The sequence below is a fragment of the Nothoprocta perdicaria genome, unplaced genomic scaffold, assembly GCF_003342845.1.
Source record: "Nothoprocta perdicaria isolate Ctin4 unplaced genomic scaffold, notPer1 scaffold_281, whole genome shotgun sequence".
Taxonomy (NCBI): Eukaryota; Metazoa; Chordata; class Aves; order Tinamiformes; family Tinamidae; genus Nothoprocta; species Nothoprocta perdicaria.
The window spans coordinates 21,652-42,873 of NW_020455512.1; the positions used below are offsets into that span (position 1 = coordinate 21,652).

A 21,222-nucleotide genomic window follows, 5' to 3' on the forward strand; every position below is an offset into this window, starting at 1 on the left:
GCGCCAACGGCCGCGCCAACGGCCACGAGCGCCGCGCCAGCGGCCGTGCCGATGGCCCCCAGCGGCGCTGCCGGAACCTGCTCCCCCCTTTTATTACTTCTTCTTCTTCTTCTTATTATTATTATTATTATTATTATTTAGTTTTATTTAGCGGGCGGTCTCACGGCTTCCCGTGGCTGCGGCCATTCCCTTGGACCCCCCATCCCCGCACGTGGGAGGCTGCGCCGGGCTGCGGGACACGCTGCCCCTCGGCGCCTTCCCTTCCTGGGCGGAAAATACCCCCGGCGGGGCGGRTGGAAGAAATAAAACGCTCCCGGTTTGTGTGTGTGCCCGGGACGGGGGCGTTGGGTTTGCAGGACGGCCAGCCCGTAGCTGCCCTTGGATCCGCTCGCTCCCCAAAAACGGGGTTGCGCCAAGTTTGGGGGGGCCTGCCCCGTCCTTGGCCTAGGCACCTCAGAGCGCCCTTGTCCCCCCAAGGTAAGCGTGACCCCCTGGGAGGCTGCAGGCTGTGCTCGAGAGGCTCCCCAGGAGAGGGAAGAGCTTCCTGCCTTGGCCGTGGTGCTGCGCTCCWGCCGCCCATGGATTATGAGCCTTTTTTTTTTTTCTGGGGCCAAGGCTGTAAAGAACTAATGCAGGGCAGCTCCGTATTTAATAGGGCTCTATTTAAGAGTCCTTCAACGCCCTGGTAGCGCTAGGAATGCTGTCGAAGTGCAAATCCAGCTGGAGCTGGAGCAGCAAGTGTGCAGAGAGCCCGAAATCACAGCCCTAGGGCATCGCCCGCCTTTTCCCTTTGCAAGGGCAAGAGCCAGCCGAGATTTACACACATTTTTTCCCCCTGCGTGGCTCAGAGCGCCAACCCAAGGGGAAGGCAAYGCGTGGAGCAAGTGGATTGTAGTTACTGGTGCCGCGGGGGTGACTGCTCAGAGGGGGCCCTGAGGTTGTGATGGGGCTGGTTTAGGTCAGGGCAGGGTGTCTGGGCAACCCGCCTCCAAAAAGAGGCTGTTCAAACGTGCAGGGCGCCCCGCAGCTGCAGCTYGGGGGTCCCCCGCAGCTGGAGTCTGCCGTACCCTGCACGGAAGGGAGGAACTGCCCCGCGTTCGAGACGCTGGGTCGCTACGGACTGCTCCTGCCCTCAGTGTCCACCTCCCTGAGGCATCTTAGGGCTTTTGGTGGGTGTTTTGTGCCAATAATTCAGTTTTTCTTTAGAGTAGGGGAGGGTGCTTTGTGACCCACATAGTGTTTGGAGGGGGAACGCGCCTGCAAGACTTTCTAGGTCTTTCCGCTAACACGGTTCCACGGCTCAGCAATATGACCTACATATTTCCTTTCTACGCTCTTCTAGTGCTCTGCAAAAAAAATTAAAAAAAAGACTACTGATTTAGATGGTGTTACAGCTGCTTCCCTTCCCTTGACATCTTCTAATTCAAACAGATGCAACGATTCACATAGTGGAACAGAGGGAGGAAGCTGCCTACAACCACCCAGGAGGCAGTTTGGTGTCACGCTCGTAGCCGGTACCTGTAATGGGCCCAAGAAACCTCCCTAGCTCAAGTCTTTACACTACAGGGAGGCAGATGAACTACAACTCCYGACTTACTGAAAATCCCGAGGACACCTAAAGTGATTTATTTTCCTGGGGCTTTCATTTCACCTCTGTTACGGTTGTTTTCCCTTCAGAAGGTCCACCCTTGGTCCTGCAGGCGTTACTAATTTCATTTACTCCTTTAACACTAGAATTTTGGRTATGAAAAGGGCTGTTTATTTGGATTTGTGTGGATTAAGCCGAGGTGTTAGGCCTCTATCTTTTGCATGTTAATGCCACCAAAGTTGTGGGTTTCGTGGGGGATTTTTTTAATCCTTTTTTCCTGGATCCCCAGTGGCAGAGAAAGCAGATGGCCGAGGAGAGGTGTAATTTGGTAAACYGGGCTTTAGCCTCTGGATCCGGGAGCCTCAACGAGCCCCTTGCCCTGGCCAGATTTCGTGTTGAAGAGCCGGTTGTTATTGGTCCCGAGGGATTTGGCCTGCGCCGTCCACGCGGGCTCCCGGCTTGGCTGCCTGCTGTCCCACGGGCGCTAATCCCAGCGCGCTGCCAGGCTGTCACGTGGAGAATAAACCCCGCTCGTTACGTGGCTTAATGTCGCTGCGAGCGGCGAGATGGGGCGGGAAGGCGGCTCCCCGAGCCGGAGCACTCGGCTTCGCGCACGTCTGCGCCTCCTGTATCCAAAATGGAAAACTGGGCCAATTTACTGGGCTGGTTAGAGCAGCCCTAGGGCCCCCATTAACCCCAACTGCCAGCGAGGGACCTGTTGAAAGCTAAGGCCTTTCTGGAAAAGGTCTGGTTTCTGGAAAACCGGACTTTTTTAATAGGATGCCGGGAATCATTCTTCTACACAAACTCCCAGCCCTTGAAACGCAGATGGTCGTTTCTCTGGGATCAACCTGGAGCTTTCTAAGYGATCTGTCCCATGCTGCTCGTCACTAATTCACTGATTTCCCCCCAGGTATCGTTTCTCCAACCAGAGCGCCCCGTTTACCAGCAGCGCGCGCTTCGGGTCGGGTTCCAGCGCTTACAATCCACTTCATCACCGAATACACTGAATTTCACAGAACCTTTCACACAGCGGTCAATATTGCCCAGCGTGTTATCTCAGGCTATCCACGCCTCTCTCCCTTCCCACAGGCTTCCCTGCAGCCTTCTTATGCCCCTTTTGCTTAAGTTTTCAGCTACAAATACAATTAATCTGGCTTTAAGTCAGTCCCCTCAAGACCTCCCGCTTAGCTAATGCCTGCAGAGCTGCTGTTCCCGCAGTGCTGCCTCCCCAGGCAGCAGCAGCAGGAGGAAACTCGCCTCCAAAGCCAAGGTAGCATCTGATTCAGACGGGACATTTTACATTCCAGCTGTTAATTTATTTCTAGTAACGAACGGGATAACAATCTGCTTACCAGGAAAAAGATCTCGGGACTCGCTGCCTGGGATTTTGTTCTGCTCTGCTCTCGCTGGGCTCATCCCAGGCTTGGGCTCCCTGGCAAACTCGGCCGTGCCACCCGCTCGCTCCTATTTCAGCCACTAAAAATAACCCCCAGGATAACAACACCATGGCACGGAGTCAAGTCCCTTTCCCCACGGATGCTGTGTGATTTCCTAGGAAATCTAAAAGGTACCTTGAAACTTACTGAGCTCAAATGAGGGAATGAGAAAGCGGCTGCTGGTATGACACGGCTGCCGATTTCCTGGGGCAGTTTTATGGGAGGTTTATTTTGGCTTATAAAAAGATTTGCTTTTCCTCCCACATTTACATTACCTTTAAAATATGCAACAGTTTAGTGATTGAAAAGAATCAAAGAGTCTTGTTGCTACACACTGCTTTCAGGAACACTTTTGGGTTTTTTTTTAATTAAATAACACGTGGGCATTTCGGACTCTTCTTCTAATTAAACGGTAGTCCAATTTTCTGCCCCTGTACGTTGCAGCAAAGCTTCATTTTCACAAGTATGGCCAATATTACCTGGACCTCAGTTGACTGAAGAGGTGACAGTAAAATGAAGGTAACTCACATCACGTCGTGCTCTGCTCCGTGACAGTATTAAAGGTGACACAGAGAGAGGATAAAAAAAAGCATTGGCTTTTTGTTCTGCTTCAGGAGAGATGAGTTTAGTTTTCCCCCTACTCTTCCACCTCCTATTTTTTGCCTACACTTCAGTTCCTTTTGCAGTGAGGCAGTATCACCGTGGATGGGACAAACTGAAAATTCGATGTATCAAATTAGGAGAAACTGAGAAGGAAAAAATGCTTTTATCTAACTGATTAAAGGGGGAAAAAAAAAAGAGTGACTGTGACATCCTTTGACGAAAAGCTCTCTTCAAAGCCTTCCTCCTTCCAAAAAAGCTCCGTAAATGCAGCTCTGTTCACTAATGGTTTTCTGTCTGCCACCGAAATCAAGACCAAGCCATCGTACCTCTCCCCGCAAAGCCAACGTGTGTTCTCARGCCCTCACCTTTTACAAACCCGGGTTTGGGGCCGCAGAGCCAACCCCCTAGTGCTGTTTCAAAGCAACGTCCCCATCCGTCACCCGTGGACGGGGACACCTGGATGGGGACGGAAGGGCTCCCTGYCTGCCCTCCTGTCCCAAGGCTGCTCCTTGGCCCGGGGCCCTTATCCGTCAACACACCCGGCTGCCACGAAARCACCGGCAATGGAAATAATCTGTAACTGTTTCTGCTTGCCCACATGTCTGTGGTTACCTGTAACTGTGTTAGCATCTTTCCTGCCTCCCTTTTATTTCGTTTGGAAGCGTTTTTTCACTGTTTTCCATTGTGGAGCTCAGTGTTTCCCGAACCAGCGTGTTTCTGCAGGCCGCCGCGCACACAGTTGCCTCCTTTGGGTGACAACTTGAATTTCACTCCAGCGCGACCTCGCTGAGGACAGCGGGGCCAGTAAAAATAGAACAGGGCAACTTGTCGCTTCGGAGCACGTCAGCGGGCGGGCGGCCTTCAAATCCCGAGTTTGTGGGAACTCACAGTCCTATCTACCACGTGAGGGAGTTAATGCCTTCAGACAAGTCCAGGGAAAGGCTCGGTCACCTGCTCATTCACACAAGGAACTTTGCTGCTGGTGAAGCCTCTTCYGCTGCTTTCCTTGCTGAGCCTGGGAAGCTGCACCTACCTAAACTTTTCTTCTAAGCCAAGTACTAAGCTTAGTTCAARGTTAGTGTTGATGTGAAAGCAGACAGACAACTTGGGCACAGGGTTGTGTAGCTTGTCACGCTGGAGAGAAAGTGAGAACAGAGCGGGAAAAACAATCAGACCTGCCAGCATGTGCACGTGGGGGGTTTAAGACTAAGCCTGACTTACCTGCRTCCGCTTAACCGCGCTGCCTGCTTTTGTCATGTGCCCGCAGGACACCTTGTTCCCCTACATCACGGACAACATTAAGGAGTACCTGCGCGCGCACTGGGAGGAGGAGGAGTGCCAGCGGGACGTCGGGCTGCTGCGCAAACAGGTGGGCTGGATAAGTGTCTCCATGTGGTTTTACTGCCTGCTTGGRACTCCAGCTCCCCTGCAGTCTCTGCAGACAACCCGAGGGGTCTTCTCCATCCCCCCGTGGAGGCAAGTGCCCCCCAAGGCCTGTCCCTCGATGGGCAGAGCTTGTCCTGCACGAGCATCGGCTGCCGAGGCGCATCCTCGGCCCGGCACGGTGTCCGCGTGGTGCTCAAGCTGCCCTGCTTGGTGTGCAGCTGGGAGTCCCTGCTCAAGCTGCCACGCGCAGCCTCTGGGCGCCTGCTTGGGAAGCAGCGTGGGAAGRGGTTGGCAGAGCACTTGTCCTGCACGGGGTGGCAGGTTCTGGCCCTGCGCAGCAGACAGCCTCAGCGTGAGAAAACGCATCCCAATCTGATAGCTTCATCTTGACACCACCCTGCCTCCTCCCCACCTCTTTTTGTGGCTGGTGAACTGCAGGCTCTAGAGGACTCCAGCTTGGATGGAGTTGTCCCAATCCCTCTGGAGAGCGGGAGCGGCGAGGAGGAGCTGGAGCGGGTTATCCAGGCCGTCGTGGACAACGTGCGCTGGCAGATGTCCCTGGACAGAAAGACCACAGCGCTGAAACAACTGCAGGGCCATATGTGGAGGGCGGCCTATGCAACAGGACACGTGAAAGGAGAGTGAGTAACTCTGGCATTCGAAACCTTTCCCTGGAATACCTGTATAAAATCCAGAAAATGAACATTAAGATAGAAAACCCCCCAGCAGAGAAGCCAATGTGTTTGCTTTCAAAGGTGACTTAAGCCAGGCCGCTGCTGCTGTGAAACAGGAGTCATTTTATTTCTTTTACTCATTTCCTCCTGCTTTGTCCTCTTACCTGAGGATCTCTTGCCTTTCCACTTCTTTTTGTCTTCCAGACTCCTCTTTGTGTTTCAGCTGTAACCCAAGGGTGTATAAAAAGGGACTGCCAGAGTCCTGAGACATTTGGTTAAACTGTGCACTTCACATTCCTAAAGTAGTAAAATCTTATCTCCTCTCTATGCATGTTTGGGTGGCTTTACCCTGTTCAGATACGTAGCTTATAGGCACAACTCCTGCCAAAACTTAAACCTCATCAGGCAGGCGGGATGCAGGATGCAAGAGCTTGTCTTATTCCCTGTCCACCTCCTYCTTATTCCTCCTTGCTGCACAACAGTGGCTGGAGGCCACGTTCCCAAGCCTTTCCTCCCCTCTCCAAACTGAAGGGGCTGCAGAAGCTCCTGCCAAATATCTGGGAACAGCTCATCGGAGCTGCTGCCTGCGTAGCCATCAAGGAGCCACTCAGTCACCTGGAGTTAAGAATATGTTACAGGATGCTGAAAGCATTGGTCGGATTGAAGATGAAATCCTTATTGGTGCCGATGGGACAGTTCACATGGTGCATGGCTCAAGCTAGGGCATGTCCGGGCTTGGTCCTTACCCGCTTTCCTGTTTTGCTTCCCAGAGTCTTTGAGGATGTGGTTCCAGCCATCCGGAAGTGGAGAGAAGCAGGGATGAAGATCTACATCTACTCCTCAGGGAGCGTGGAAGCCCAGAAGCTCCTSTTCGGCTACTCTACAGAAGGTGATATTCTAGAGGTAGATAAGCTCATCACTTGCCTTACAGATTCTCCCTCTGCAGAGCAGTTCATTCCAAGAATTGGGAGGGCACGACTGCTCTTGCTGTTACCACTTGAAGAATAGAGTCTTATGTAGAAAAACAGCAATAAACTTGATGTGCAGAGCAGCTCCACCAACCAAAAACTGTAGCTGCAGCCCCACGTGCGCCACCAGTGAGAGCAGAAAGCGAGTTCAGCACTCAGCAGGGCTGTGGTTAGCGCAGCTGGGCAGGGGTTGGGACATACCTGTTGTCCTGTCCCAGGCTTGTTTCTCATTTTAAGTTGGTCCCCATTTCATAAAGTCCTGCAGAAAAAGAGAAGCTGAGCAGAGCACCCTAAGGATTGGTGACAAGCACCTGATGCCACGGAGCAATATCTCTAACTTAAAGACGAGGAGAAAAGCTCTGTGGAACTCCTCTCTGTACAGCTCTGCCTCCTCTCTRTGCTGTTAAAAGCATCATGTTGCCCACAGATCTGCTCAGTGCCAGGGCTAGGAGCTCTTCGTTGGCTCCTGTTGTGGTGGGAATGAAAAGGGACTCCCTGTAGCTCTGCTCTTCAGGTGCAGCAGTTGCTTTTACCTTTCTCTTTTAGCTCTTTGATGGCCACTTCGATACCAAGATAGGTCCCAAGGTAGAAAGCGAGAGCTACAGAAGGATCGCGGAGAGCATCGGGTGTGCAACTAACAACATCCTCTTCTTGACCGATGTCCCTCGAGGTAGGTGGCCTGCTGGGCCTGCAGGCTCTCCTGTTGGGAGGAGGATCTTCAGCCACATGTTGCTGACTTGCAACAAACACCCCCAAATGCTGCACCCTGCCTTACTTCCATGGCATCCACCCAACCACACTGCCCTGCTCTTTCCTCAAGCTTCAGGTCCTCAAACAGCAGCGGATCGGAGTGTTCTTCCCTCCTCTCTACAGAGCAGCCAATACTCCGTCCTGGGCTGCTCTGCATCCCTCGGAGGGCTCTGACAGAGCTGCCACAATCCCCCTCTGCAGCCACATGCCCCGGGGCTGTACACGCACCGTGTAGGGGACGTGACTGGCACAGCACGTCCAGGCTGCTCGGGACCTAGGGAGCACTAGGGTGACCKAGTGGGCACCTGATGGAGCTTGTGAGTTTTCCAGAGAGAGAAACAATGGAGTGGTTTGGGAGGCCAAAGGGCGTTGGAGACAGGTCTGGAGGGAGACCCACCAGTTGTCTGCATGGAGAACGCTTTTTTCCCGGCTCTAGGGTAGTTGCAGGTGTTTCCTTTGCTAACACCACTGCCCGGCTCCGGTGCAGCTTCTTGGTGGTGCAGGTCCAGCTGCAGCGTCTGCTGCCTGCACGGGAGCATCCAGAGAGCATCTGCTCCGCGCTGTACTAGGACCCTACAGCACCACACACTAAAGTCATTTTGTGAAGTCTCACCCTTTAAAAAACACGCCGGTGTTTTGGGGGGTTTTTCATCCCTGCTCTCTCTCCTCTCTGTTTCAGAGGCGAACGCTGCCGAGGAAGCCGATACCCACGTGGCTGTGGTCATCAGGCCTGGCAACGCGGGGCTGACGGACGACGAGAAGTCCTATTACAGCCTCATCTCATCTTTCACTGAACTTTTCCTGCCTTCCTCCACCTAGGGAAGGGGGGGCACGCACAGACGGCTGTGCTTCCCCTCGGTTGTCTTCGTGTAACCTTAGTTAACTATGTCAGTAATCAGAGTTTAAAGCCAAACCCACATCATGTTTTGGACCCACAACTAGGGCAGGTGTGGTGGGGAGAACGGCGGCGGGTTCCTAATGCACTAGGACTGCAAAAGCCTGCCAGGAGCTGCGAGCAGTCTGAGGAGCAAGGCCCACGAACGCTGCTTTTCCTTGGCTTTCCAGGTAGGAATTAGCCCGGAGGAGGCTTCCCTCCAGGTCACTTAATTGCGTCCTGGTGCTGAGGAGCCCCTTCGGGAGCAGCGTCCTCCCCGAGAGCGTTCTGCAAACAGAGCTTGCGTCCCCACTTCTCCCAGAGGGCATCAGGAGGCAAAACAAGCTTCACCCTGAAGAGGGCATTTCTGCCTCACGCATTAAGTTAACCGTCTCAAAGTTAGGCCCGTATCTATTGAAAAACTAAATCCTAAACTCACCTCATGGCGCTACTGAGTGCTGTGGAGCTGTAGGGGCCAAGCAGCTGCATYGCTGACCCATTCCCACTGAGCAGCTGCTCAGCAGCAAGACCAACCAATCCCAGCACCTGGGAGCAGCTCTTTATATGGGATTGCTGCTAACGGGTGCATCCTGCTGSATTCGTTGAGCACTAAAACCCGAGCCTTTTCGCACCCCCCTGCCTAAATTGTGCCAGTTTATACCAGATGCTCACGGAGCTTCTCCTACTGCAGTCAATGAAAACRCCAGTTTGCTTTCACTGTGTTGGCTCTGCTGCAGTATTTAGCTGTCCTGTCTGTCACTGACTCCATCACTTAAAGGCAGCTCTATTTTTTTAAACCCGTAAACACGTCGTTTCTTCCGCTTTATCCTTCCTGGTCCAATTCTTTGAGGCAGGCGAGCCTGCCCCTCTAAGGAAGCAGCACTACCTCCCAAATCATCCTGTGATTCGAGCAGGGTACAAAGGCTCAGAAACAAATAAGAGCAGGAACAGGGGCGGCGTGAAACCTTGAGACCCCGTTCGCTCCTGCTGGGACCTTGTTCCTGGGGATCATTAGCTGGTTTCTGTAGGGCTGGGCATGAGCCTGCGCTCCTGGCTCTGCGCTGAGAGCGCCCAAACAGAATCCAAACGCTCTCCCGAACTCTGATGTATGTCTAGATGTCCGTGCTGAGGCTGTTGGGTAGACAACAAGCCTGAGAAAGGCATTTGGGGAGGAATTCCCCTCATGCCAGCACCGTAAAACACTGATGGTAGCAGGCAAGGCTTGGAAGCAGAGGCAGTGCCTTCCCGGGCCTGATCTGCCCCCCAGAACAAGCCTGCTAATTCGCAGCTGTTACAAGGAGTGTATCTGCATGGCTGACTAGTCCCTGGCTTCTTTACTGTTAATTTGTGTCACGACAGTGTAAATACTCATCTCCTGTTCTGTCTTGTCCGTCATACAACTGTGCATGGGGTACGGGGGAAAAATAAAGCACACGTTCTCCATAAAAGCACTTTACTTAGTGGTCCTGTTTCTGTGTGGAGCGGCAGTCCTTTTACTGTATGGAAATGTGCTGTTAGAAACACGGTAAGAAATGTACAGAGTTATCACCAAAAACCTGAATTTCAGTTTGGATTGCATATAGGAAAAGAAAAAAAAAATCACAAACATCATCTTTTTTTTTTTTTCCTTTGATAAAATTCCAAAATATAAAATGAGAAAACTGAACATAGTACTTGAATAATAATAATTAAAAAAAAAGTCACAGTGGCCTATTTACAGTAAAACACCATTAAACCAGAACACTGTTCCCTGCTGCGGCCGCGCTCAGGGTGTATGAGAATCCCCGTCCGTGTCCCCGTGTCCCCTCCGTGCGCGGCGCTGCGGTCCCCCCGTGCAGATGGACACGAGCCTCCCGCTAGCGCCGCAGCTCCGAGGAGYAGGGGGAGCTGCAGCAATCCAGCCCACAGCCCGCGCGCAGCGGAGCTGCCGACAGCAAGTTTTGCCCCAACGACGTGAAGGGCTGCTTGGAAGCTTCCCGTTGGCGCTGGTTTTGGCAGCTTTCCTCTCGCGTTCCCTGGCTGAGCCCTGAATTCCCCCGTGCCCTTTCCCTTCTGTCAGAAATGCCACTCGGGGGTAGGAGTTCCCCTTCAAATGTCTTCTTGCCACCGTTTTCCGTTCTGCTGCTCTTCCCGCGGCGATGACACGATGCCTTCCTGAGCTCAGCGGAGGCAGCAGCCCGCTCGTCTGCTGGAAAAGTTCCTCACTTCKGGGTTGCAATTCCAGCCCCGGTTGGGAGTCCGCAATAAAACTGGTTTTGGTCATTCAGCTCAGAGGAGAGGAAGGATTAATTCCCTTGCCCTCGGGGAGAAGCTCTTGTCTCCTCCCTGGTTGCTTCCTGCAACTTCCCAAGCCCTGGTCCTCCTGGGACTCTGCTCCTAGGAAGCCCAACCTTCAAATCCGGAGCTCGTGGCAGAGCCCGCTCAGGAAAACCGGCCCCGGAGGGAGGGCTGGAGCYGAAGCAGAGCCTAGGCCTGCCAGCAGCTCTCTGAAACTTGACCTCTAAGCGCGCGAGGGGCAAAACCAAAACTATGCCCGTAAAACCCACCCACAACAGGTCTCCATTGTGGGTAAGTATGGTGTCTTTAAAAACAACAATGAAAAAAAAAAAAAAAGGATTTTGAAATATTTGCCGTGCCATGCACTGGAAGCCCTAAACTCCTACAGGAAGCAGCCCTCCCGGGTCGGCTTTGGAGCGTCCAGGCAGCCCCCYGTGCCTGGACTCAGCGGCTGCCTTTGCTGGGCCCAGCTGCTGGGCCTGGCAGGCGGAGGAGAGCGCCGTGCCCCACGGCAGCGGGAGCCGGGGCCGCGCCGGCGGGTACGCGACCCGCCTGGCTATGGGGCAGYCTCGGTCAGGAGGCTCCTTTCCTGCCCCTACCCAGCTACACAAAGCAGGTTACCAAGTTGCAAACAAGAGAGCGCTACATACATGGAGGATGAGGTCTAGTGACTGGGAAGCTGGCGACTTCGGCAGGGCTCGCCGTGCCCACGCGGGTCCTTTCCCTTCCTTCCTTCCTTCCTTCCTTCCTTCCTTCCTTCCTTCCTTCCTTAGCCGCGGGACTGCGGCAGCTGCCCAGAAAGAGTCACTGGGAGCAGAACCCGGAGCTCCCTCACCCTGCAGGTCAAAGCGTCCCACTCCTCCTCCATCGGACGGGTGTTTCTGACGGCTCTTTGGGAGGCAGCTGCCCTCCGAGCCCTTTGGCAATACAGGTGTGATTGCACACGGAAAACAAACTCATCAAAAAAGAATCAATGTGGCCATGTTTAACCCCCAAGAACACCGCAGCCCCCCTAGCCCCCCCACTAGAGGATGGGCTACACCTGATCCGTCTGGTACTCGGAGGCTTCAGATAGACTTTCGGAAAAGCTCAGGAAGTTTTCCTGATACTCGGAGCAAACGATCTCAAATCTGTAGTGCCTGAACTCCACGGCGAAGGTGCCGAAGTAGCAGAGGAAGCACATGACCAGGCCCCACTGGATCCTCGCGGCGTACATGTGGATGTCCTGCACCATCAGGATGAAATCTGGAAGAGGAAGTTAGGGAGAATGGCCTGGGAGAGCTCGGGGGAGCCGGGACACTGGCAAACATCTAACGCGGCAAGGAGGCACCAAGAGGTTGGGGAGCCGTGACAGAGCCAGGGAGATGGGGCTCGAGGCCCCAGACTTTGCACCCTCAGCTTCCAGGAACCTCCTGGAGACGCTGGAGCAGATCACTGCTCCACAGGCCATGAGAATATCCTCCGCTCCACACTGCCATCTGCCTTTCTCCACGCATCACCTGCAAAATCAGCCCTTCCTGGGAAACGTGCAAACATGAACCTACACAAAATGGCACGTTACACTGCGAAGAACATTGCCGGAGCCCAAACCTGTCTTCCAGGCTCAAACACCCGTGTGCTCAGTCTGCATATGGCCTGGCACCCAAGTCTCCCTGCTGGCTATTGTGTCATGTTCGAGTGCTCCTTAAKAGCAATATTCAGCTTCTCTAAATCCCAGGGCACCTTCCCGATGTGGCAGACGGCCCAGGCTCCCTGTAGCTCTCCTTGAAACCTCCTTCTCCCTCTCCTGTGTCTCAGCATTTCCTCTGCAGTCTGAGGGCACAGGATCACACAACTCCACAGCATTATTTTAAGACCAGGCTGTCCCCCAAAAGAGGAGGACTAGCTTATTCCTGAGAGTTCGTTGCTGTCCTCTCATCTGCCCCAGCACTCATGCTGAAGTGATCCRCCGAAGTGGGGCTGCAGACCACTTGAGGAGTGGTGCACATAGAAGGGCTGGACTGGGACCAACAAGGACAAAGAGGAGGAGAAAATCACATGTCCACCCAGACTGCAGACTCCCCTACCAAAACCCCACCGCCTCACTCTACTGCTGTGACCTAGCAGCTTCTGGGTGTGATGCTCCTTTCAGAGAACAGACCTGGCTGTATCCGCCTGGAGCATTTTAACACATACATGAAATTCTTTTCCTCTGCAGGAACCTGATTTCTTCACCTGTTTGCTTGTTTTCCCGAGACTTTTTTCTCCCCRTATTTTGCACGATCTTAAATGCTACTGTGCAGCTAAGTGGTAGTGCCATAAATAACATGGCTACTCTTCCAGCATCACAACCACCTCAGAAATCACTATGAGCAAGTTTTAAAAATATGGGGGAAGTGAGAGGTCAGCCCAGCAATAAAGCGGTGCTTCCATGTAAAGCAGGAGTCACAAAGGAACCAGCCACAAGATGAGGTTAAGAGACAAGACGACCAGTGCCCGAATGCTTTGAGATCCGAGGATGGATGTGAGGTGTGTGGTGCCTGCTTGAGAGAGCGCCAGACCTCTAGGTCACCTGCCTTCCCAAGGAGCCAGACCAAAGGATACAGAGCACCACGCAGAGGGTGATGCCGGCGGACAGGGCAACTCGGGGGATCCCGACTTTCCGTCCTTCGTTCTTCAGGTTGATCTTGAGGGTGAGGGCGGACTGGATCCAGCAGGCCAAGGTGCCGAAGCCGAAGGTCAGCGAGGTGCCCACGTTGTGGATCTCCTCATCATTGGACAGCTAGGAGGAAACAGCACTGCTGTGGGTCGGGCGCAACAGAAACCATCTACTAGCCAGGGAGGGGTGCTGCTGGGGTGGGATAGAGAAGAGGGGGAATGATAAGGGCAATGAGACAGACATGCTGCAACGTTTCCTCTGGCTGAGACCTAAGGTGTCCTGTAACCAGGACGAGGTAGCTGCCCCAGGCAAGAGGATCTTCTGCCTCCCGCCAAGCACAGCGGAAGGTGCAAGGTCCTGGGGACGCCGCTGGGCAGCATCCTGACGAGAGCCACCAGGGCTGTGCTCGGAGAGCAGCCCTTTCCCGCCTTGGCATCCCTGCAAGGACAGCCCGCTGGGTCTTGCTCGGCAGAAACAAGCCAGTGCTGCCCAGCCAGGGAGCGGCCAGAGCCCCGGCTCTACAAGGCCGAGGCAAAGCCAGGCTCAAGGCGYAGGAGCCTGCAAAGAGCCCCCTCCAGGGCGCAACTCGACTCGGAAAGCCCAGAATAGGCAAGAAACAAGCTCAACAATTTCCCTTTTCCCTCTGAGGATCCCCTAGGAAAGAAACAATAAAGTCATAATTCCTCCYTGCAGCCGGCTATGACTTAAGAAATTCCCATCAAACAAGCCACAATTTACAAAATAACAACCTATAGCTCTGCCTTCACCGAGCTCCTTCCCCGCTTCCTCCTCATTTTGTTTCTTTTTATTTATAAAAACTTATTTCAACTGATGGCACAGATGAAAACAGGGCTGAGCTGGCTTTCCCAAGGCATCTCTATAAAACATCCCAATCTGTAATTTTCCAAAAATGTGATTTAATGCCACATTCAGCTCAAAAAAAAGAAAAAAAAAGAGAAAAAAAGAAAAAGGAAGAAAAAAAGCGCAGACCAAGGTCTAATTACCACATACTTTCAACGATTTGGCACAAGATCTAAGCAAAAATACCGCTAAGCAGGAAGGCAGGGATTATGAGTGCAGAGTCCATAAACTAGAATGATTCAGAGCACCCACTTTTAAGGAACAGGCCTTTGCTCCGAGGGGAAAGTGAAAGGAGGAAGGTGGAAACTGCTTCCCTGGCCCTGTGCAGTACAAGCAGCATCCTTCTCACAGCAATAGAAGTCTGTTAAAAGGAGCCAAGGAGTTTCCAGCTGGGAAGCTTGCAGGAAAAAAACAGTTTAGCCTCTAAGAGTCAGAGTTGGGGAAAATCAGAAACAATCAAAATAGCTTCCATATCTGTACAAAAATAAGTGAATAACCCTATATCCTCGCCCTACAGAGCAAGCTGGTGCAGCTCACAGCTTGTTTGCCTGGACAGAGCAGAAGATCAGAGACTGCACCGACCTCAGCCAGGGCACCCCTCACATCGGGAAAAGAAGGATTTTTCCACTGCATCCCTCTCGTGGCCAGTCCGAGCACAAGCAGGAGGCAGATTTGATCGACAGACACATKTCAGGTGAGGCACACAGGATTTTTATGCTGGATCCGGGGGGGCAGCCGTGTGTCTGTTAGCACAGCTGCCCACATGGATTTGGAGGTCAGTCTTTTCACCCAGGACCATCCGTGCCAGTCGCAGGGCTCAAGAGATTCAGTGGGCACCGGCTGTCCGCACGGGGAGCGCGAGCACGAGGGTGCTGCTCCTGCTGGGAAGACCTGAAAAATTATCAGGATCCTTCATCTCAGCATGTTGCTGCAGCCGCTTCCTACGGCACATGGAGCTGGCAGAGCAGGTAGAGGAGGTCTGGGACAGCCTCACACGTTATCTCCAGAGCTCACGTCAGAGGTAGTCGGACCTATTTGATCAGCCCTAGCTGTGCTTCATGATGCAAAGTGGTCCGAGRAGGAGGAGCAGGTTAAGGAGTAATAAACGGGTGGATGGAGGGGAGGAACCAAGGGAGCAGTACCTGAAAGTTGCCGAGGAGAGTCATGCCAAAGGAGGCCAGGCACAAGGCCACGAGGCCGCTGATGTTGAGCCAAGGGTTTAGCACCTTGGGCTTCAGCTGAATGAAGCGCAGCACAGAAACCACCAGCGCTGATGAAGAAGCAGAGATTCCGAGATGTGTCCTTAGGTAAAACACTGCAGCAACTACCTGCCTGGGGCACTCGGGCCTACGGGACCCACCTGCAGACTAGAGCTAAGGGTTCTGCATGGCCCCCCTCCCGCTAGTCATGTGAGGCATGAAACACCAGGAGACTTTCTCCTCTAACCCAAGTAGGGCTGGACCCGGCTTTCCGGGACCAGGAGCTGCACCCGTGGCCACCCCGGGATCTTTCAGGCTTTCTCCAAACTGAAGGAGACAAGCAGCTGGGAATATTCATGTAATATTTTTCCTGCAAAGGCTGGAGGAGCAGCCCTGCTGCGGCTGCTGCAATCCTGGCCAAAGGACCGTTATACGGTGTGCAATGTACGGCCCAGGATGTATATGGCTACATCAGAGCATAACCCTAGGAGAACTTCACATGGTTCCCTCTTGCATTCCCTCGGGAATACTGCTTGGATAACACGGAAAGCTAAGCAATCGGTTTGCTCTGGGCTGCCATCCAAAACAAGCAGCTGGAAAAGCAAGGTAGTACGGAGGTTTTGCTAGCTTGAACCCCTCCTTAGGCTTAGGCTCAGACTCATTACATGCTGGTCATATGGTTACAAATGTCTGTGTGAGCAAAATAGATCTATATTATCCACAAAAACGGTGGTATAACACCAAAAAAAATGTGGTTTAGAAAAACAAGGGCACTGTAAGTGAAAAATCCAAATCGCAAAAGCTGTTTTAATTTATTCTCTCATGATTTGCTCTGGAGAATCAGTATCCTCCAAATCCTGGAAAACAGAAGATGATCTTTGTTCTCCACAAAAAAAAAAAAAAACAGATTTTCTATTTTTCATCTGCAGGAATTTTCTCATTTCCATTTCTACAGGCCAGGATCCTTAGAAAACTTAGAAATATCAGTCCCCTGAAATTGTGTGTGATTTTTTTTTTTCTAAAACCCTGATGGGAACAACTCAAGGGAATTAAAAGTTGGGATGCATCCAGCTTCATTCTACAAATGAAGACAAAATAATACTGGCTTAATCGGTAGCAACAGCAGTGGAAATGATTTCTCAGCACCAGATCCATGTGCAGTACTTATTGGATGTTACTTGTGTCCCAATGACTTTTTAAATGAATAATGAGAGAGAAGGAAACATTCTCCTTGTGGTTCCTACCTAGAAATGCTGCCATGTTCATGACTTGGCTAAAGACACAGCTTGCAGGAGGTGCATCACCTGCAATACTTGGAAAATATAAAGTTTATCATTGTAATTTGGGGATGGCACAAAGAGGTGAATAACACCCATTAATAAGAAGGGTAATTGGAAGAAAACTATTCCCTTACCTTATATAAGGGGGTCTTTTAGAACCAGGTTTCCTAGGAGACATAAATGCACAGGAACCAGGATTCAACATTTTTTATCCCTCTCATTTAGCTTTTATCTTTTTTCTTTTTTAAAAAAAAAAAAACACAAACAACTGATTTTAGATAGAGAAAAAAAACACAGGCAAGTCTTACCTATCTGGCACGCTTAGTGGAATAATTTTGTTATCTTCCACGGCTATAAAGTACCTGTCAAGTGAGGAAGAAGACCAAAAGAGTGTAAAACCTCATTCCGGGTGCCGTTCCAAGTACTATCCAGACAACACAACAASGGGCATCCCAAAGCCCCTTGGCCCTGGGTCACCCCCAAACCAGCCGCCGCTCGAGCAGCCAGGACAGTTCCCTACTCGCTCCCCATCCCAAGGTGGCATCTACCCTGGCGTTACATCCGCGCTGCAAGGGCAGGTAAGGAAAGGAGGTCACCGAGCTGAGCTGGGTTAAAAATAACCTTTCCTTTTCCATTGGGGCCGTTTCGTGCACGTGCTTCGCCGCGCTCCCCACAAAAAGCAGCTCTCATACAGAGGGGAATGGGGAAATGCAAGGCCCGTGTGGGTTTTCCTAGGAAATATCCGGGCGAAAGAGCGGCGGCAGCGTGAAGCTGTCGGTAACGGTGTTGGGTGCTGAGAAATTTGAGCTCATAGTCCAAAGCTCCTGCCCAAAGCCGGGCCGGAGCACGTCCGCAAGAGGCAACTTACACTATCCATAAGCCCGTTGAGGTGAACAGGGTGAACACGAGCGGTAAAAACATCCACACGCTGCATTTCTTCCCGTCCATGCCTGTTGGGAACACAGAAAATACAGTGAGAAGAGCGGCGGGAGAGCGCAGGCCCCTGCTTCCCTCTCTGCCTGCCTCTTTGGAAAGGCAGCAAGGGCACCTACAGGCTCGTCATGCAGCCTTCTCCTTTCGGAAACGAGGAGCAAAGGATTCACTTGTGCAACAAAAGCAAACTCAAGGAGTAAGATTTGTCTTTGCTCACCCTGACTTGTGGGGCACAGCGAGCACACAGGGACRGGCAGTGCCCCTAAGGACAATGCGGGGGACACAAAACTGCTCTGCATTTACCCCTTGCTCCTCTCTGCACTCCTGCAGAGGAGGCGGGGGSTGCTCCCCAAACACCCCCGCGTCTAAAACGGTTCAACGTTGAGGGAAGGGGCAGCGCGGAGCCCAGCGCGCCCCGAGACCGGCACYCTGGCAGCTGGCAGAGACCCCAAGTCAAAGCCCCCCGCAGCACTGGAGACGAAACAAAAAGCCAGGGAGGACGACCCGAACTCACCGCAGGCGCCACGGGAACAGTTTCTTTGCCGGTTCCCGAAGTGGCAAAGCAAAGCTTCCCCTGACCGGCATCGCTCCCAGGGCAGGCCACGGCAAACGGGAGCGCTCGGCCCCAGCCGCCAACAGGAGCCCTCTCCACAGGGCCACGGTTTCCCACATGAATCGGCTCAGGGCGCACCTAATGGCAGCGTCTTGACTTCAGCCGCCGAGCAAAGCTGCGGGCTCTTCCGCAGGCTGATTCCGCCAGAGGCCGGGAGCATAAGGAGGAGCAGCACCAGCACRTTAGCGGAGCGGGGCATCTCCCTCAAGACGAGGACACGCGAGGCCAAGAGCCCCGGCACGAGCTGCGTGACAAACCCGAGCGAYGCGGCCTCCTTGGCGTGTCCAAGTTACTGCAGGCAGCTCCAAAGGTGGGGGAAGATGGCGTAAGTCCAGCACACATGGAGAAGGCTTCGCACARCGGTCACCGCTGGCTACATTTCTGCTGAGGTAGTTTAGGTCCAGGAACGTGCCCTGGAAGGCCAGCACGGTTTCCTCCCCCTTGCTACACTATGGGCACACGGAGCTTCCTCAGCAGAGCAGCTTTCCTTCACAAACCCGTCCAGCATTGAGCTGGCAGTGCCTTGTGCCCTCCCTTCTTTGTGGGTCCCGTTGCCCGGCTCCCTTCCTCACGCTAAGGACGCCCTTCCCGGCACGGCGGTTCCACGCCGGCGGAGCCACGCGCTCCGGGTTCGCTTGCTCGGCACGCGGCTCCGCGGGCCGAGCAAGCGAACTCGGAGCGCGCGGCTCCATGGCAGACACATCCCGAACCGGGCGCTGACACAAGATGGAGCGCAAACACCATTGGCATCAAGGACAAAAGAGCGAGAGCAGTAGGTGAAACGAGAGCAGCTGACAGAGCAGCGGCGTTTCGGCTCCGTTGGCATCTCTGGAAATCATTTACCCCGCGGTGCAGTTAGTAGGCAACCACCTGAGGGCACTTCGGTGGTGGTCACCGCTACCCCATGGCCCCGTGGCCTTTCCTGTAGGGATTAGGTATCTCTGTTTGCCAGCTGGCTGGGCTGTCCCTCACATGCAAAAAGAGCTTAAAACTTCTGTTTCTTTAGAAATATCTCCAGGGACAGAGTCTTTTGTTACACAGGAGATGGCATTAAATGACCCTTGAAAACGTAGAGCTGGGCCAGGACCCTCCATCCTGGCCTCAAACTCTCCAGGCTCAGAGCCGTGGCCGTCCCCAGTGAGATGGGTGAAGGGAAACCTTCCTTTTCCCTCAGGAAAGCAAAATATTACTCCTTTTCAAATAATAATCTTCCAAAGAGTCCCCGCACTACCCAAGTGCTACGGTAATAAATGTACCCACTCCAGTCATTCGTCTTTGCTACCGTCTCAGCTGTTAAGGCTGACACGAGGATGACGGATTTTGAATTCCCATCCCCTTGACACTTGCTAAAATGAACTGTTCGGAGAGGTGAAAACATGGATGGATTTCTGGGCGTTTGGAGGAGGCCCTCACAGGTCGGAGGACTATTAAAGAGCTGTTAAAGAGATTGAGCAGCCACTGGTAAGGCCCAACAGGGCTTTCCAGGGAGCAGGGAAGAAGCCAGGGGAAAAGGCCCCTCCCCAGGTATCTGGCCAGGTCCCAGCTCAGGAAATTGCGAGCAGGACTTCAGGGTTTCCTCCACAATTGTGGCAGACCCGCACGAGTACCCCCAGCTCTGCCTCTCTTCCTGTGACGCCCCGTGGGACAGGCAGCTTGGCCCTTGCCCGAGCGGCAGCCAGAAAGTCCCCGGGCCTCTCCTTCCAGCGCACTCGCCAAACGCAGGTCCCACGGGAGCTCTTAGGGCTTCCCAGAGGTCACCCAGGCCATGTGTGGCACGTACCGAGTGCCAGGYGTGGGCCTCAGCCATGGGGCGGCCTCCTCTCCTGGCAGCCATCACCCCGAGCTGCTAATTGCCCTGAATGTGTTTTCCTTAGGATCCTCTCTCCTGCTTCCCGCCGGCTGCGTGCGCCTTCGCTCACGTCGGGCCGGCCGCCGGGGCTCATTGTTTCGGCGTGGACTGCAGGATCCACACCTTAAAGCGTCTCCGTCGAGCCAAACCTTAAGTCCTGCCAACACGCRCTGGCCGGAAGGCGCTGGGGGAGGAGAGGAAACTGTGGACATGAGGTTTCTTCCAAGCCAGAMCAAGGGAAAACATCTGTGTTCACGCAAGCGCGCGCCTCTGCCCCGCGTCCAGGGAGTGAGCGCTGCAGCGCAAGGGATCTTAAAAGGGGAAGCGAAAGCAGGGAGCTGACTTCCATTGGTCAAGCGTGGAAAACGCTGGTGGCAGAATACAAATAGCAACACAAGAACTGGCTTTTCTAAAGAACTTAACAGCCCCTAAGTGACAACAGAAGTCAGATCTTTGTCAAGCAAATCCAAGTTCCAACTATTTACCCCCTCGTGCCCAAAGGCAGAAAGGCAGCCAGAATCCAGTGCTCCTCTTAGGCAAGAAACRCCACAAAGTCTCTTGGCGTGTGCCTTTCTATAGGTGCCTGCTCCACGCTGGGCTGCTATAGCTCATTAACCGCACACGTGTATGCTGCTGTGACATAAGGACGGCATGAATGTAAATCAGACAGTCCTTAAGGTCACCTTCCCTAGAAGCTTTGCTTCGGAAGCGAAGGCAAGCGGGAAGGAGGATGAGCTCAGGCTCCCTCTCGCCTTTGCAGCCCAAGGGCTCTGAACCAAGGTCTGGTGTAAGCACGGGCTGCGAGGCAAAGCCAGCGCTGGGGTCCCCGTGCCTGGGGACACCGGTGCCACACCGTGTCCTGGGGGATCACCACAGAGCTGAAGGGGCCTCCCTGCAACCTGCTCACTTCCCTGGGAGGCGGACACCAGCGCAGAGCCAGGGAAGGGAAGGAGCCTCTCGAGGCCATAGTCTCAGGACACCCGAAGGCCTCCCCGGAGCGCACACGGTGGCCAGTCCGCGTGGCAGCCTGACAGATGGCAAGGCCAGGCTCCATCGCCATCAAATCCCTCAAGCCCCTCTCAGACAGAAGCCAGCAGCAAGGCTGCCATGGAGGAGCCCGGCAACCAGATGGATGCGGAGACGGTTACCTAGGAGGTGTCGTCCCCGACGGGGCCCTGGGGCGCCCCGCGGGCCCCCGTGAGCGGTGCTTGCCCGCCACGGCTCCGCGGCCGGGGCTGTCCCGCGTGCCCCCGCGCGCAGGCAGCGAGCTCCGGGGAGGACAGCGTGAGG

The 21,222-nt window shown here is 53.7% G+C and overlaps 2 protein-coding genes across 2 annotated transcripts; one reads left to right on the forward strand and one right to left on the reverse strand.

The window, feature by feature from the left end:
- Window positions 1-3,540: 3,540 nt before the first annotated feature.
- On the forward strand, window positions 3,541-9,608 carry ENOPH1 (enolase-phosphatase 1). The gene is made up of 6 exons (XM_026041303.1): window positions 3,541-3,546; window positions 4,898-4,999; window positions 5,455-5,657; window positions 6,461-6,593; window positions 7,205-7,328; window positions 8,088-9,608. Exons 1-6 carry the CDS (start codon window positions 3,541-3,543, stop codon window positions 8,225-8,227), a joined length of 708 nt encoding a protein of 235 aa, XP_025897088.1. The 3' UTR covers window positions 8,228-9,608.
- A 1,987-nt stretch (window positions 9,609-11,595) lies between these two features.
- TMEM150C (transmembrane protein 150C) lies at window positions 11,596-17,507 on the reverse strand. Its single transcript, XM_026041312.1, has 7 exons — window positions 17,406-17,507; window positions 16,846-16,899; window positions 16,672-16,704; window positions 16,502-16,569; window positions 15,201-15,328; window positions 13,143-13,320; window positions 11,596-11,804 (listed from the first exon to the last, which is right to left on the reverse strand). Exons 1-7 carry the CDS (start codon window positions 17,483-17,485, stop codon window positions 11,596-11,598), a joined length of 750 nt encoding a protein of 249 aa, XP_025897097.1. The 5' UTR covers window positions 17,486-17,507.
- Window positions 17,508-21,222: the final 3,715 nt, after the last annotated feature.

What these genes read in the sequence shown, in the direction of transcription:
- TMEM150C (XM_026041312.1), bottom strand. Translation starts at nt 17,485, where the DNA reads ATGGACGGGAAGAAATGCAGCGTGTGGATGTTTTTACCGCTCGTGTTC. An exon ending in CCACTAAGCGTGCCAGATAG is followed by an intron (nt 16,705 to 16,845) that starts GTAAGACTTGCC and finishes TATGTCTCCTAG; the next exon opens with GAAACCTGGTTCTAAAAGAC. An exon ending in GAACATGGCAGCATTTCTAG is followed by an intron (nt 15,329 to 16,501) that starts GTAGGAACCACA and finishes CTTCTTCATCAG; the next exon opens with CGCTGGTGGTTTCTGTGCTG.